At 46.4% G+C, this 17,643-nt stretch overlaps 1 protein-coding gene across 1 annotated transcript in view; it reads right to left on the bottom strand.

Annotated features, from left to right (window-relative positions):
* ZNF180 (zinc finger protein 180) overlaps window positions 1-17,375 on the bottom strand; it is a 30,363-nt gene extending 12,988 nt beyond the window's left edge. The window contains exons 1-2 of the mRNA XM_066271857.1: window positions 17,026-17,375; window positions 14,223-14,310 (exon numbers count right to left, since the gene is read on the bottom strand). Of these exons, the coding sequence (XP_066127954.1) occupies window positions 14,223-14,310; window positions 17,026-17,273 (336 nt within the window). The 5' untranslated portion in view covers window positions 17,274-17,375. The remainder of the gene's footprint in view (window positions 1-14,222; window positions 14,311-17,025) is intronic.
* Between the last annotated feature and the right edge of the window lie 268 nt (window positions 17,376-17,643).

Raw genomic sequence — 17,643 nt, 5'->3', positions numbered from 1 at the left:
TAGATCTTCGCTATTGTAAACAATGCTGCCATAAACATGGGGGTGCATTTCTTCTTTTGAAACAGTGCTATGGTGTTCTTGGGGTATATTCCTAAAAGTGGGATAGCTAGGTCAAAAGGCAGTTCGATTTTTAATTTTCTTTCTTTCTTTCTTTTTTTTTTTTTGTATTTTTCCGAAGCCAGAAACAGGGAGGCAGTCAGACAGACTCCCGCATGCACCTGACCGGGATCCACCCGGCACGCCCACCAGGAGGCGATGCTCTGTCCATGCGGGGCGTCGCTCTGTTGCATCCAGAGCCACTCTAGCACCTGAGGCAGAAGCCACAGAGCCATCCTCAGCGCCCGGGCAAACTTTGCTCCAATGGAGCCCGACTGCGGGAGGGGAAGAGAAAGACAGAGAGGAAGGAGAGGAGGAGGGGTGGAGAAGCAGATGGGCGCCTCTCCTGTGTGCCCTGGCCGGGAATCAAACCCGGGACTCCTGCACATCAGGCCAATGCTCTACCACTGAACCAACTGGCCAGGGCCCGATTTTTAATATTTTGAGGAATCTCCATACTGTTTTCCACAGTGGCTGCACCAGTCTGCGTTCCCATCAGCAGTGCAGGAGGGTTCCCTTTTCTCCACATCCTCGCCAGCACTTATTCTGTGTTGTTTTGTTGATGAGCGTCATTCTGATTGGTGTGAGGTGATATTTCATTGTGGTTTTAACTTGCATTTCTCTAATGATTAGTGATGTTGAGCATTTTTTCATATGCCTATTGGCCATCTGTATATCCTCTTTGGAGAAGTGTCTATTTATTTCTTTTGCCCATTTTTTGATTGGATTGTTTGTCTTCTTGGTATTGAGTTTTACAAGTTCTTTATAAATTTTGGTTATTAACCCCTTATCAGACGTATTGTCAAATATATTCTCCCATTGTGTAGTTTGTCTTTTTATTCTGTTCTTATTGTTTTTAGCTGTGCAAAAGCTTTTTAGTTTGATATAGTCCCATTTGTTTATCCTGCCTTTTATTTCATTTGCCTGTGGAGATAAATCGGCAAATATCATATATTGCTGCGAGAGATCTCAGAGAGCTTACTGCCTATGTTTTCTTCTAAGATGCCTATGGTTTACGGCTTACATTTAAGTCTTTTATCCATTTTGAGTTTATTTTTGTGAATGGTGTAAGTTGGTGGTCTAGTTTCATTTTTTGCAGGTAGCTGTCCAATTTTCCCAACACCATTTGTTGAAGAGGCTGTCTTTGCTCCACTGTATGCTCTTACCTTCTTTGTCAAATATCAGTTGTCCATAAAAGTGTGGGTTTAGCTCTGGGTTCTCTGTTCTGTTCCATTGATTTATATGCTTGTTCTTAAGCCAGTACCCGGTTGTTTTGAGTACAATGCCTTGTAGTATAACTTGATATCCGGAAGTGTGATACGTCCCACTTTATTCTTCCTTTTTAAGATTGCTGAGGCTATTCGTGTTCTCTTTTGGTTCCATATAAATTTTTGTAATATGTGTTCTATATCTTTGAAATAAGTCACTGGTATTTTAATTGGTATTGCATTGAATTTATAAATTGCTTTGGGTAATATAGACATTTTAATGATGTTTATTCTTCCTAACTATGAGCATGGTATATGCTTCCACTTGTTTGCATCTTCCCTGATTTCTTTTATCAATGTTTTATAATTTTCTAAGTACAAGTCTTTAATCTCCCTGGTTAAATTTTTCCTAGGTACTTTACTTTTTTGGTTGCAATGGTGAAGGGGACTGCTGCCTTAATTTCTCTTTCTGACAGTTTTTACTGTATAAAAATGCCTCTGATTTCTGAGTATTAATTTTATATCCTGCCACCTTGCTGAGTTCATTTATCAGCTCCAGTAGTTTTTTGACTGACACTTTAGGGTTTTTTATATACAATATCATATCATCTGCAAATAATGATAGTTTTACTTCTTTTCCAATTTGGATGCCTTTTATTTCTTTTTCTTGTCTGACTGCTGTGGCTAGGACTTCCAGAACTATGTTGAATAAGAGTGGTGAAAGGGGGCATCCCTGCCTTGTTCCTGATCGTAAGGGGATCACTTTTAATTTTTGCCCATTGAGTATGATGTTGGCTGTGGGTTTGTCAAAGATGGCCTTTATCATGTTGAGGTATGTTCCCTGTGTTCCTACTTTGCTAAGAGTTTTGATCATGAATGGGTGCTGAATTTTTTATCAAATGCTTTTTCTGCATCTATTGAAATTATCATGTGGTTTTTCTCCTTCCTTTTGGTTATGTGATGAATAACATTGATTGATTTGCAAATATTGTACCAGTCTTGCCTCCAAGAATATATCCCACTTGATCATGGTGTATGATTTTTTCCCCCATATATTGCTGGATCTGGTTTGCTAATATTTTGTTGAGGATTTTAGCATCTAAATTCATCAGGGATATTGGCCTATAATTTTCTTTCTTTGTGTTGTCTTTGCCTGGTTTTGGAATCAGAATTATGCTTGCCTCATAAAAGGAACTTGGAAGTCTTCCTTCCTCTTGAATTTTTTGAAATAGCTTGAGAAGGATAGGAGTTAGTTCTTTGAATATTTGGTAGAATTCACTTGTGAAGCCATCAGGCCCAGAACTTTTCTTTTTTGGGAGTTTTTTGATAACTGTTTCAATCTCATTTGTTGTAACTGGTCTGTTTAGGTTTTCTGATTCTTCCAGATTAATTTTGGGAAGATTATGTTTCAAGGAGTTTGTCCATTTCATCTAGGTTGTCTAGTTTTTTGGTATACAGTTCTTCATAGTATTTTCTTACAATATTTTGTACTTCTGTTGTGTCAGTTGTTATTTCTGCACTCTCATTTCTAATTTTATTTGAGTCCTCTCTCTTTTTTTCTTGGTGAGTCTGGTTAAAGGTTCATCGATCTTGTTTACCTTTTCAAAGAACCAGCTCCTGGTTTCATTGATCCTCTGTATTGTTTCTTTAGCTTCTATGTCATTTATTTCCACTCTGATTTTTATTATTTCCTTCCTTCTACTACCTCTGGGCTTTACTTGCTGTTCTTTTTCTTGTTCTTTTAGATGAAGGGTCACGTTGTTTATTTGAGGTCTTTCTAGCTTCTTAAGGTATGCCAGTAATGCTATGAACTTCCCTCTCAGGACTGGTTTTGCTGTGTCCCATAAATTTTGAGTTGATGTATGCTCATTATCATTCGTTTCTAGGAATTTTTTAATTTCTTCTTTGCTCTCATTGTTAACCCATTTATTATTTAATAACATGCTATTTAGTTTCCAAGTGTTTGAGTATTTTTCAGTTTTTCTGTTGTGGTTGATTTCTAGTTTCATGCCATTGTGATCAAAGAAAGTGCTTGATATGATTTCAATCTTCTTAAATTTGTTAAGACTGCTTTTGTGCCCTAACATGTGGTCTATCCTAGAGAATGTACCATGAGCACTTGAAAAGAATGTATATTCTGCTGCTTTAGGGTGAAAGGTTCTGAAGATCTCTATTAAATCGAGTTGATCTAGTGTGTCCTTTAAGTCTGCTGTTTCTTCGTTAATTTTCTTTCTTGAGGATCTATCTAGTGATGTTAGTGGGGTATTGAAATTCCCTACTATTATAGTATTGCTGTTGATCTCGCCCTTTAAATCCATCAAAGTCTGCTTTATATATTTAGGTGCTCCTATATTAGGTGCGTAGATATTTATAACGGTTATATCTTCCTGTTGGATCGCTCCCTTTATCATTATGTAGTGACCTTCTTTATCTCTTACTATAGCCTTTGTTTTAAAGTCCATTTTGTCTAAGTATTGCTACCCCAGCTTTTTTTTTATTTCCATTTGCATGAAATATTTTTTTCTATCCTTTTATCTTCAGTCTATGTGCATCTTTTGTTTTAAGGTGTGTCTCTTGTAGACAGCATATGTACGGGTCCTGTTTTCCTATCCACACAGCTACCCTGTGTCTTTTGATTGGATCATTTAATCCATTTACATTTAAGGTTATTATTGATATGTAATTGTTTATTGCCATTTTATTCTTTAATGCTGTATTCCTCTTTTACTATATTCTTTTTCTCCTTTGATCTGTTTATAACAGGCCACTTAGTATTTCTTGCAGCTTTAGTTTGGTTGTAGTGAATTCCTTGTTTGTTTTTTTTTGTCTGGAAAGCTTTTTATTTCTTCTTCAATTTTACACGATAGCCTTGCTGGATAAAGTAGTCTTGGTTGTAGGTTCTTGTTCTGCATTACTTTGAATATTTCTTGCCATTTCCTCCTGGCCTCAAGTGTTTCTGTTGAGAAGTCGGAAGTCATCCTTATGGGGGCTCCTTTGTAGGTGATAGCCTTTTTTTTCTCTAGTAGCTTTTAATATTTTCTCTTTATCACTTAGCTTTGGTATTTTAATTATGATGTGTCATGGTGTAGATTTCTTTGGGTTTCTCTTTAATGGAGTTCACTGTGCTTCTTGAACCTGTGAGATGTTTTCCAGCCTTAATTTAGGGAATTTTTCAGTTATGATACGTTTGAACAAAGTCTCTATTCCTTGTTCTTTCTCTTCTTCAGGAACCCCTATGATGCTGATGTTATTTCTCTTCATGTTGTCACAGAGCTCTCTTAAGAGTTTTCTCAGACTTTTTGGTATTTTTTCTTTTTTCTGCTCTGCTTCATGCCTTTATTTATCTTATCCTCTAACTCGCTGTTTTGATTCTCAGCTTCGTCCATCCTGCTTTTATTTCCTTCCATTGTGTTCTTCATTTCTGATATTGTATTTGTCATTTCTGACTGATTCTTTTTTATTATTCCAATGCCCTTTTTTATATTTGCTATTTCTTTACTTAGGTGTTCGTAATGACCATCGGACTGGGATGTGGAAGACCCACGTTCGAGACCCTGAGGTCATCAACTTGAGCACGGGCTCATCTGGTTTGAGCAAAAGCTCACCAGCTTGGACCCAAGGTCACTGGCTCGAGCAAGGGGTTACTCAGTCTGCTGAAGGTCTGTGGTCAAGGCACATATGAGAAAGTAATCAATGAACAACTAAGGTGTTGCAATGAAAAAATCCTGATGATTGATGCTTCTCGTCTCTCTCCTTTCCTGTCTGTCCCTGTTTATCCCTCTCTCTGACTCTCAGTCTCTGTAAAAAAAAAAAAAATCTTCGAGCATCCTAACAATTGTTATTTTAAACTCTGCATCTGTTAATTTGGTTATATCTGACTCTTTCAGGTCCTTTCCTGGGGATTTCTCTTGATTTATTTGTGTTGCATTTCTCTGCCTTCTCATTTTATCTGTGTAAAAAAGGTTTTGGCCACTGGAGTCCACTGGGTGTGGCCTCTGTGTTCCCTAGGTGTGGTCTGTCTGCAGGCCCACCACCCTCTCTGCTTTTGCTGTCTAGGGCGGTCAGGTATGGGTGTTGCCAGTGCCAGCCCACTGGGGCTGTTGCTGTGGTTTCTGCCTCTCCTTCACAGGAGTGGCTGTGATTATGTCCTCGGGTGTACAAGCCTCAGTGGCCTCGGCCTTCACCCCGCCCCCGTAGGTGGGGTTATGCTCGGCCCTGAGGGCAGGGGTGAGCACCTTTGCTTAGCTGTGGGTCTCTGCTTGATTCCGGGCTTTTGCCCCACCCCTGCAGGAGGAGCCTTGGCTCCAAGGGCCGGGTGGGGCTGTGTGCCCACGGCCAGTCCTGGGACTCTGCCTGTTATGGGCTTTTGCTCCACCCCCTGTCAGGCCACAAGGCTCAGTTCCGCGGGCAGGGTAAGGCTGCGCTCCTGCGCTCTTGCTCAAGGGCAGGTATCTACCCCTTCTGGGGCTCCTGCCCTTCCCCCGCAGGCTGGACTGCAGGCGGCCTGCAGCTGGGCTTGATCACTTTCGCACGTCCCCTCCTCCCCAGCTGAGCAAGACTGAGCTCACACCTGGGCCTCAGTGGTGGCCAGCCGGCTTCCGCCCTTGCTGACACAATCGTGCTTCCGCATCCCGCCGCCACCTGCCCTGGGCAAGCCTTCAGCCGTGTAGGTGGGGGTGCTGAAGTTCAGACCCTAAGACTCACTACTGTAGTCCCGAAAGCTCCCTCTTTCTAAGTGACTCTGCTCTAAGTACCGCGGGAGAGCTTGTTTGGCTGGTGTCCTGCTTCCCTTTGCTGGTATTCCTGTTTCCAGGGGAAATACTCACTTTAGATTGGGGAGTGACTAATCCCAGGGGTTAGGGTGACTGTCTCTCAAAGTGTTTCTCCCTGTGCCTCCTAGATTACACTCTCTTCCTGCTATCCAGTCCTCTCCTCTCTCCCCACTCCCCTGGAGCCCTGGGTGAGTGGTTGTGAGAGAGGTTTTCTGCACAGTCACTTTAAGAAGAATCCTGGGTCTGAGAAATCAGTGTCTTTCTCACAAACAGTATCCTGACTTGTTTCCAACTAAATATTGTCCATACACCTCTTCTAGGCTCTGGGGCTGCAGGCTGGGGCTTTGTTCCTGGGACTCAGGACACTCCCCTCTCTGCTAAACTCACTTCCCACCACGTGAGTCTCTCCCAGCTGCCGTTCGCTCCGGGGAGCTGGGCAGTCCTCTCTGCGTTTCTGTTTTTCCAACCAGTCTCAGTGTGGCTTCTTCAGAGTTCCTTGGTTGAAGAGTCCTCTTAGTTTAGTCCAAAGTTGGTTTTTCCAGATGATGGTTCTTAAAATTAGGTTGTTATCCACTTTGGTTCTGGGAGGTAGAAGTTGGTACGTCTGCCTACTCCATCACCATCTTGTCTCTCCTGCTGTTAGTTTTTAAAAGCTGGGGAGTCACTTATTTGTCAGGTGCGGTGTTAGGCGCATGCACATATAGCTCCATCATTCATCTTCGCTGCATCTTGGAAGGAAGTCCTCTCTTAGCTTCACAGGTAAAGAATTGAGGCTTGCAGATGTGACTTGCCCAAGGTTGTATAGGCGGTCAGTGGTGGTGCTGAGACTTGGAAACCAGATTTATTCACCCCTGTTCCCCATCTCTTTCCTTCTCCCTGCACAAACTCTGCACAAACTGGCTTCTCACTGAGCACTCCACCATCTTGGCTGCTTCTCCTGGTCTCCTCCACATGGCTTCTCTCTGCTCTCTTTTTCTGCTCTGTCCTCTATTGCTAATCTCAGGAACCGAACGCTGTACCATTTTTTAAAAATAATTATTATTTTCCTTAATTCATCAGAAACCAGCAAAAATGCATTTTTCTTGAGAAATCACTTTAAAACAAGATAATTCCTGAGTGTGTGTGTGTGTGCGTGCGTGCACATTTCTTATAAATATAGATGGATAGGCAAAAGTAGGTTTACAGTTGTAACACAAATACGTAACATGATAATAAAGAATACTGTGCTGTGTACTCAAAATTGTAAACCTACTTTTGCCCAGCCTTGTATTTACATTTCTTATATTGTATTTATATTTCATATATACATATATTTTGGTCATTCAGATAACCAAAATACATGTCTCAGACATATCTTGTCCTCATCCAGTTTTTGGCTCACAGGTCCTTAGAATCTCCTCTCTTGATAAGTTAATGAGGTGACTTTGGGACCCCATCCAAGAGTGGGGGTTGGTTGCTCACAGAAGCCAACAATATTTTTAGAGAACTTTCGTCCCACACCAATTTCCGGGGAGAGGGGAAGGGCTTGCAGCTGCATCAGTCATGACTGTGTAATGAAACCTCCATAAAAACCCACAAGAGCACTCCCCAGCCCCTTTCCTCGGCCAGTGTCCACACTGGGGAACGAGCATGCTTTCACGAGCCACCTGGCTGCACGCCTGCTTTCCTCAGGACCTGGTCCCCTGTATCTCTTCATCTGGGTGCTGACTCATATCCTTTAATATCCCTTGTAATAAACTGGTAATCTAGTCAGTAAACGGGTTTTCCTGATTTCTGTGAGCTGCTCTAACAAATTAAACCCACGGAGGGGCCAGGGGAAACTGTGGTTTGTAGCCAGTCGGTCGGAAAAGCACAGATAACAATGTGGGCTTGCAGCTGGTATATGAAGTAGTGGGTGGTCTTGTGGGATGGAGGCAGGACAGTAAGAAGCAAGTGGAACTGGGAAACAGACATGACAATTAAACAAGGCCATACAATCTGACCAATTTACAGGCAGCTAGTGGATCTCAAGACCTTATCTGCTCTAACCAAGGGCACCTGAGAGGTTTACACCTCTCCTCTCTGTCCAAGGAGACAGAGGACAGAGACCCTGTTAATGCCTTCCTGTGCCAGCCAAACCCGGGGGATGAAGTCAGGGGAACAAATAACAAAAACCCAAGCAGAGCCAGATAGACCAAGATAAAAGTAAAGCACTGAAGCTGGCCAGAGAATAATTCCAAACTCCCCTACATGCTCATTTCGATGCACCAGCATGTTAAAAATACACCTGGAAAGCAGATGAATATTCTGCTGAAACCCTCCCTAAGATTCTTGCCCTCAGAAGAGAGACAAAAACCCTCAAGAAAAAGGATGCCAGTGTAGGGCCCGCCCATGTCTTTCTGCCCTCTCAGGTGAACATCTCCTAAACTCTAAGGGCCCCATCAAACTTGCAACCAGGGAGCATCATGGCTTCTCTGGGTTTAAGTCAGTAATGACACACAGTAGGCACTTCACAAACGTGTGTTGACAGTAAAACGACCACTGAGTAAAGGAACCTGGAATGTGCTACACATTTGTCCCCGTGGTTTCCAAAGTCACCAAATCATTGCCGAGCACAAGTCGCTCTCTGGCTACAAGAAACCTCTTTGGGAGCCCTTTCTTCTCAGAAAATTCAAGGCATCATTCTCCAGAACCTACTCCCAACTTCCTCACACTAAAGACTCAAAAACCATCTTGACACAAGTGTGTGAACACATACATATCTACACTCTTTCTGGCCACTTAGGGTTACTATTTTCGGACTGTCTCCCATATTCATCTTATTTATAGCTTAACTCCCACAAGCTATCATTTGCCTACTACGTTTGACAGTATACACAGAGTACTTCCACACAGAATATCTCACACAACTGTCTAATTTTTTTTAAAGGGCTGATGTCTATTTCATGAACACAGAAATTAATGGTAATAAAGTTTATTAAACTCATTTGAGTCCCTGGAGTTCACCAGGGATGGCCCACACAATTGCCTGATCTAACTCCTCCCCTTTCCACTGCTCCTCAGCTCAGAGTCTGATCATTCAAGCCTAAGACCAAAGGCCACCTCTTCCCAGCTAGAATCTTGTTTCTTCTTTCCTTAAGATTTCTTAGCTGTTTTTATTGGACCCTTACTAATCCATTAAAATCATTCTCCTCATATTACTTCCATCTCTGTATACCGCTTCCCTGGGTCATGAAATCCATACTGTAAAGAACTATATATTTTCCAACTTTGTATTCTCCTAGTATTGAGTTATCCAAATTTGACAGGACTAGAGATATGTGCAGGGTTGAGATACATGAATAGAATCAAAAGCCTTTGCTCCCACTTCTCAGTGCTCTGGGCCACTTGCTTTTCACTATTTTATTTCACAACTTTGGAGGTACACTTGACAAATAAAAATTGTATACATTTAAGGTGTACAACATGATGTTTTGAATACAGATACACGTTGTAGAATGAGTACCACAACCAAGCTAACTAACACATCCATCTTCTCACACTTATGATTACTTTGTATGGTGAGAACACTTGAGTATAGTTAGGTTTAGTCATCATGTTGTACATTTGGCCTCAGGGCTTCCTCATCCCACATCCTGTGACCAACGTTTCCCTGCATCCCGCACCTTCCAGCCCTGGCGGCTACCACTCTACCCTCTGTTTCCAAAGTTTGAGTGTTTTAGATTCCACATATCAGAAAGACCACGCAGTATCTTCTTTCTGAATCTGGCTTATTTTTACTTAGCAGCTGTTCTTCTGGAACATATTTTTTTTTTCATTTTTCTGAAGCTGGAAACAGGGAGAGACAGTCAGACAGACTCCCGCATGCGCCCGACCGGGATCCACCCCGCACGCCCACCAGGGGCGACGCTCTGCCCACCAGGGGGCGATGCTCTGCCCATCCTGGCCATCGCCATGTTGAATGTTCCCTTTTGTCCAACAGTCACCTCTCTACGCAATGAAGGAATAGTCTCCTTCTTCCTTTGCACTCTATAGAAGGGAAACAGGAATCAGACTTCCACACAGAGAGGAGGTACAGGCAAAAGGTAACTGCGCTCTCTGTGTCTCACTGGTTTTCACACTCACCATCATCTCTCCTGTCCCCCACCACTTCATGAATAATTCTCACTTAACTCACATATACAGAACAAACCCTCCACCATGGAGTCACTAAGTCACCAAGGACCTACCCCTCGCTGAATGTCTCAGCCACTGAAGGTGGGCAGGGCCCGTCGCCTCAGAGCCTTCCCCAGACCAGCTACTTCCTGGTGTGTAAATCACTGAAATCTCTCAGGCAACATCCCAACACGGTTTCTTCCTGGGCCAGCTCACTGGACTCTCACGTCCCTCATTCAAAGCCAAGACTTGGGCTCCCTTGGTCTCTCTCCCTGCCGGGGCTCTAACATCTGTCAGGTCCAAACAAAGTACCCGTGCATCTTCTATGATGAATAAAATTAACTAGAGGACAGTCAGATTTGAAAAGAATGGTAGCCAGCTTCCAAGATGGCCCCCAATGATCCCCTCTCCTGGCTGTGTCACATCCTTATATAGTCCTTGCCCACATGGTACCAGAGTGGGTCTGTGTGACCAACAGAGTGCAGAGGAAGTGGTGGTGTGTCACTTCCAAGATCAGACAATAAGAGACTCCAGAGCTCCATCTTGGCTAGGTACATTTAATCAATCTCTCTCCCCGCCAACAACACTGTACCTTCACTGGAGACCGTGAGCACCAGAAACATCCAGAGAAGCTGCTCTCAGAGTCTTGACCCTCAAAAAATGTGAGATAACAACTGTTTTAAGCTGCTAAGTTCAGGGTATGCAACCATAGGTAACCAACACAAGAGAAAAGATATTTTTGCTTTTCCTATGCAAACTTGGAATATATAAGAAGCACCATTCTGTCCATGAGAACTAAGTCATCTTTCTCCCCAGTGCCTCATGTAGGGCCTAATACTGGTTAGACACTGCAGGGGCGATGCTGGACATGGTCCTTCACCCTCCACAGTTCCTGGCGCCATGCTCATGGATCTTGGCTACGAGCTATGAAAGAGAGAATAATAAAACTGCAGCAGAGGTTTTACTACGGACAAAGGAATGGAGTCACCAGATATTATCAAGGAGAAACAGCACAGAACAGCACACATGCCACCCTCCTACACCCTGCTGGCCTGCTCATATGCTCGCTTGCTTGTAGACAGAGTTTCACTTAAGCAATTGCCCAGGGCTTATCTATAAAAACCGCAGCACCCCTAAGTGGGGTGCAGAACTTTCACCGACCTGCTGCCTTGGGTGCTGCCCTTGTATGTAAGTAATAAAGGCTAGGTCTGATCCATCTGGTTCTCTGTGTGGTTTCTTTAGGATCCCACAACACCAGATCAATTTTCTGGGTCTGGACCTCCTACATTACAGGCAATCAATGAATATGTAGAAAAATAAAAAATTATAACGACCAGATTGCTAATTTAGTTGTATGATGTAGAATGGCCATTAAGATTCCCACAAAACACATTAAGTCACTAGCTGATAGGAGAATGCCAATCGTCACATCAAAATGTGTATTACATGTAGTTTAGATAAAGATCTGAATGTAAATTTATATTTCCATAACTTCCTTGAAATCTCTTGTGCATGTGTACAAGAAGCATATACAAAAACATTTACAGTAGTGTTATTCACAATTGCAAAAAAAAATGAACACTAAATGCTCATTAACAGTAAACCCATAACCCATGGTGCACATTTAGAAGTTGGAACTCTGGGCACCTAGAGTACACACACAGAGCACACACCTCTTCTCCTTTCTTCCCCCCCACCCTTTTTTAGAGAGAATAGGATGGACAGACACAGACAGATAGGAAGGGAAAAAAATGAGAAGCATCAACTCGTAGTCATAACACTTTAGTTGTTCATTGATTGCTTCTCATATGTGCCTTGATCAGGAGGCTCCAGCTGAGCCAGTGGCACCTTGCTCGAGCCAGCGACCATGGGGTCATGTCTATGATCCTACGCTCAAGCTGGTGACCCCCCCACTCAAACTGGTGAGCCTATGCTCAAGTCAGATGAGTCCATATTCAAGCTGGTGACCTTGGGGTTTCGAATCTGGGACTTCAGCGTCCCAGGATGATGCTCTGTCCACTGGGCCACCGGCCAGACCACCTCTACATGTTTCTACACTGACATACTGAAAGCAGTGAGCCACATCAATACCTCCAATGCCCACTAAACACCACAGTCCATTCCAGTGTTCTTTCTTTTCATATCTGATGGTCAGAGCCCTGGCTAGATGCTCCTTGGCCCACCGGGGCTCTGAAGCCCTACAGGAAGCCACCCTCTGCCAAGGGGCCCTCCATGAGGGCTCTGACTCTGCAGGCCGAGTGGTCTTTTCTCATGGACTCACTCTCATGCCCCATGGACTCGGATTCTGTGCGGATGCTTTTGACATTGAGCTTAGGCTCTGATATTCCACGCTCGGCTACCCTCATGCACAGATGCCCTCAACCTGCTCCAGCTCCGATTCCCCACACTGGACACCCTCACTGCAAATGGGGTCCCACAAGAAGGCATCCCCTCTGTGCAAGCCCTTCTCACCTGCTTTGACTCCATCACCCCAAATCAGATCCCCTCTCCCTTATGGACACTGACCTCACCCCACTTGGGCTCTGCCTCCCAATGCCATCTTCCTCATCCCACTTGGTCACTGCTGCCCCCACAGAGACACCCCCCTCGCTCTGACCAGGGTGTGACACTCACACTGGCGCCCTCCCTGCACTGCAGACTCCTGCCTAGCTCCGCCTGCCTGGCGGCTGCAGAACTGCCATGTTCAGGATGGCAAAGCCGAAATCCTAATTTAACTTTTGTTTTAAATTTTTTATTTATTTACTTTTGGAGAAAGAGGGGTGAGAGTGAGAAAGAGAGAGAAAGAGGAGGGAGAAACAGTTGCTTCCTGTATGTGCCTTGACCGAGCAAGCCCAGGGATTTGAACCAGCAACTTCAGTGTTCCATATCAACACTTTAACCACTGCGCCACCACAGGTCAGGCCTAATTTAACATTTTTAAGTAATTAAACATTTTCAAAGAATATCTGCTATATAAAAATATGTTAAATTGTTAATTTCTTAACCTTAAAATGCAATGTACAGAAGTATAAACATGTAGATAAATAAATGAAAAGACAGTCTCCTGGATGTAACATACAGGTAATCTTTGTTAACTGATATTATTTAGTCGTTTAACATATTTCTTTCTTTTTTTTTTTTTTTTAATTTTTCTTGAGTGAGAAGCCAGGAGGAGAGAGACAGACTTCCACATGCGCCCAATCAGGATCTACCTGGCAAGCCCACTAGGGGGTGATGCTCTGCCCATCTGGGGCACTGCTCCATTGCTTGGCAATTGAACTGTTTTAGTGCCTGAGACAAGGCCATGGAGCCATCCTTAGTGCCCAAGCCAACATGCTTCAACAGAGCCATGGCTGTGGGAGGGGAAGAGAGTGATAGAGAGAAGGGAGAGGGCGAAGGATGGAGAAGCAGACGGTCAATTCTCCTGTGTGCCCTGACTGGGAATTGAACGGGGGACATCCACACACCAGGCCAATGCTCTACCACTGAACCAACTGGTCAGGGCCTAACATATTTCTTATTCACACAAACTACATCCCTTTTTTAAAAGGTGATCATTTTGAAATGTTATTGACAAAATATAAACTATTAATATCTTTTTGTACTGGTAAATAGACGGTATCATATCAGTAACTACAGCGTATTCCATTTCATGGTCTTACCATAACTCATTGAACTCTCATCTTACAGTGCATAGTCTCAAACATTCTTTCTGAATGCTCACTCACCAGCAAGGCTGTGAGCTGCTGGCCGAAGGCCAATCCACATTCTAAGGGCTTTTGATACAGGATGCCAAATTCCTCCCAGAAAGATTTATTTGGGTTAAAAGCGTGAAGAAATGCAGGAAGCCTCATTAAATACAGTGTGTAAGTGTTAGAGCCTACAGGCCAGTAGGGACCAAAAACCCCCCAAACATTGTAGAGGGCAGGGCAGGCCAAACCCAAAGGGTCGGGCTGTGGGGTCTGTGTGGAAGCAAGCTCTGGGACCCCTGGGGGGAGGGTTGCTCACTCACCTGCACACAGGCCTTGAGGGGCACTGGGGGCTTCTCATCCCGATTCTCCATGCTATCTTCCCTGCGGGCAAGGGCTTGAGGTCCTGAGCTGCAAGAGAAGCCCTAAGTAAAGCACCCTCTCGCATCCTCCTGTAGATCCACGTTGGCACCCCCCTCCCTGGATTAGTCTCTGCTTCCAGGATGCATCCCCATGGGAAGCATACTCTAAAGGTCTCTCCTCTATCGCAGGCCTCTGGACCACGTACCAGTAGGCCCACCCATGCCCAAATGCAGCCTTCACCCACCACCACCTGCAGCACAAATCAGTCTCTCCCTACACCCTGGGCCCTGGGATTCCCACAAACACCTAGCACTATGAGGACTCCCTAGTGTGCACCCCTTCCTTCCCAACATGAAACCTGCAGCCCCAGACCCGCAGCTCTTCCTAGGGCAAGCAGCAGGGCTCTGGGATCAATGGCTCTGAACCACACTCATGAACTAAATGCAGGAAGCTTGTGACAAGGGTCCAACCCTCCCATTAACAAGGGACCTGTCACCTCCAGCAACCTGTCACCGACTGCTTCCCAGCTCAAACAGCCAAGCACATGCATAGAGCTCCACTGCACCCCAGACCTGGTCCCTCCACCATCCTGGGGTCGGCCAGCCCCTACCAGAACAGCACTAGTCCAGATTCCCACCCCAAAACCTTCCTAGGCCTTGAATCTGCAGCTCTGACCTAGTCCTTCCACCAACCTGGATAAGCTCAGGCCTGAAATGGCAACAGAGCCAGCATGGCTCTGGTAGCCTCCTGACAGACCCCACACATGCCGCCCCTCCCTGGCCCAGAATGTATACTTCAGTTGTCTTTGTACCAAATAGATGTTTCTGGCTGGCAAATCCCACCCTATGTATCTCACCCCCGCACCCCCACTGGATTCTCACGCACAGTATAATGGAGGTCACCATGCAGCCGTACCCTAAACCTGCACTCAGTTTCCTCCACCGGCCCCTACTTGAGCCGCACCTGCCTAGATTCCTGCCTAAACATATTCCTAGGCACCTTCAGCTCAGAAAGATCCTGTCTTCTTACCAACCTGGGCCTCTTCAGGCTGTGATTTTAGGTACCATCTGCTCAAAGATCCCAGCACCTGTATCTAATGCCCATCTCCAGCTTCTTGTTTCTCACCCAAACAGCTGTGCATGTGCAGAGACCTGATACAGCCAACCCCTCTCCAGCCCAGAATCTGCAGCAGTTCCCTCCACCCACATGAGCATCCTCAGGCAGTACCTGGGCTCTAGGACTGCCCACGCTTCCCCATTCTGCCCAAACGTCTGCGCACGTGCAGAGTGAGCTAGAGCAGCCCCAAGACCAGAACCTACAGCTCCAGACTCGGGTCCCCAGGGCTCTACTCCCAGGGGCCTATCCTGGCTCTCTTTGCAGGGACCACTGCACAGAGGCCACTCCCCAGGTGGCATACACAAAGCAGGTTCATGCCCAGAACCTGCATCCAGGACCTACGCCCTCTGTCAGCCTACAGGTCTTGTGTAGTCCCTATTTTTCAGGTGAGAACCTGGAGTTCCCATTTGTGTCTCAACCTACCCGAGACACAAAAGGCACGTACAAGTCTCCGTGAGGGTCCTGGGGTCACCTGTGTACACTGTCTGCTTGCCACCAAACCATCAGAACAGCCAAACAGCTGTTTACACACAGGGATCCAGAAGCAACCCAAGGACACCTGGAGTTGCCTGGAGGTTGCCAAGCCCATGACAGACCAGCTCCCATGGGAAGTGGGATCTTCCAGTTCCTCTCAATTAAATGTGAACACCTAAATGCCATGCTGAATACAACCTCTTCCAGGTCCAAATCTGCAACACAGCCCCTGTTCTTCTACCATCCTGGGCTTCCTCATGCCTGCAAGCAAACTAGCCCCTGAGCAGAGTTTCTGGGAACACCTACTTCATAATCATGCTGGCAGCGTCTTGCTTCCTCCCCAGACAGCTGACCATCTGATGGCAGCTGAGGCAGCTCTGTCCTTTCAGGGCTCTGATTCTGTACCTCCAACCCAGCATCTCCATCAAACCTAAACGCCCTGGGGCCCTGCACGATCCTACACTGCCCCTAATGTTACTAGCCCAAATTCCTATTTCCCGTTCAGACCCCCACCCCCAGCATGTGCAGGGGGCGCTCTGCCTAGAACCTGCCCCTAGGCCGCTGCCCCTCCTGCGACCTGAGGTCCATCAGCCATTACCGCTGAGGGTTCACTGAAGCAACACTGCCTCTCCAGGGGCAAGAATCTGCAACTCCCACCTGGTCTCTCCACCACCCAGGGTGCCCCCAGCCTGCGAGAAGAGCAGTGTCTGTTCCAGGGTCCCAGAACCGACTGCCCAGAATCTCACCTCCCACCCTTCTACTCAAACACCTGCTCAAGGGTATAAAGACAATGACACAGCTCTTCTCCAGGAACCAGAATCTGCAAATAAGTACTTCAGCAACGTACTGCTCCTCAGGTCCGCCATTAAACAGGCTCAACCTTAGATGAAGGGGAGGAGGGGTTCTCAGGCTCCCCCCCACCGAACACCCGTGCTCACGGCTGTCTTCTCTCAGAATCTAGGCAAGAGCAGCCCCTGACCCAGCACCCGCTCAAGCGCGCAGAGCACGTCCCGAAATCTGCAGCTGCACCTGTCCCTCTAACTTCCGTGACCTGAAGCTGAAACGGCTCCGCGCAGGTCCCACATCACCCACCCACACCCCCATCCCAGCTTCCTGCCCGTAACCTGCGCGAGCTCGGCGGGGACACCTAGCGCTGCCCCGCCCCTCACCAACCTGGGCGTCTGCGGGCGCGCCGCCCAGGCCCGGCCTGCCCCAGCCTCAGTGCCCGGACGAGCTCGGGGGAGCAACCCCAGCCCAGGTTCTGCACACGACAGACTCGGGTTACTCTGGTTCGATCTCCTCCCCCACTCGGCATTCGCAAGGCCGTTCGGGTTAACCTCCGAAATGCCGAAGTGCACGGGGATTCCAAGCGTTCGAACCGGGGACAATGGCTGCGCTTCTGGCCGAACCCGGAAGTGCATTTGTCGGTGACTCTGAACTACAATTCCCAGAAGCCTCGGCGCCGCAAAGCGGCATTTGGGCGGGGTTTCAGCACTTGACTGGGGTTGGGCACGGGCTCCCGCGCGCGCCTGGAAGGCAGGGGGCGTCGAAGTTAGGGTCCCAACTGGGAGCTGGGTCTGTGCGTGTCGGAGTTCGTGTGGAGCGACGAGAGACCTGGAGGCGGAGGCCAGGGCACCTATGCGAGAGGCGTGGCTGACTTGGGAAAGGCTGACCCTGGGTCCCGCTCGACGCCCAGGAGCGGGCGAGGAACCGGGACCCGTTGGAAACCGCCGGGACCCCTCCCGAGTGCGTGTGGTCAGAAGCGCGGCGCGCACCGCCTCCTTTGGTCCT

Source organism: Saccopteryx bilineata, chromosome 3 (genome assembly GCF_036850765.1).
Source record: "Saccopteryx bilineata isolate mSacBil1 chromosome 3, mSacBil1_pri_phased_curated, whole genome shotgun sequence".
NCBI lineage: Eukaryota > Metazoa > Chordata > Mammalia > Chiroptera > Emballonuridae > Saccopteryx > Saccopteryx bilineata.
Note: the sequence above shows the minus strand (reverse complement) of the source record. Positions and strands in the feature narration are given on the sequence as shown.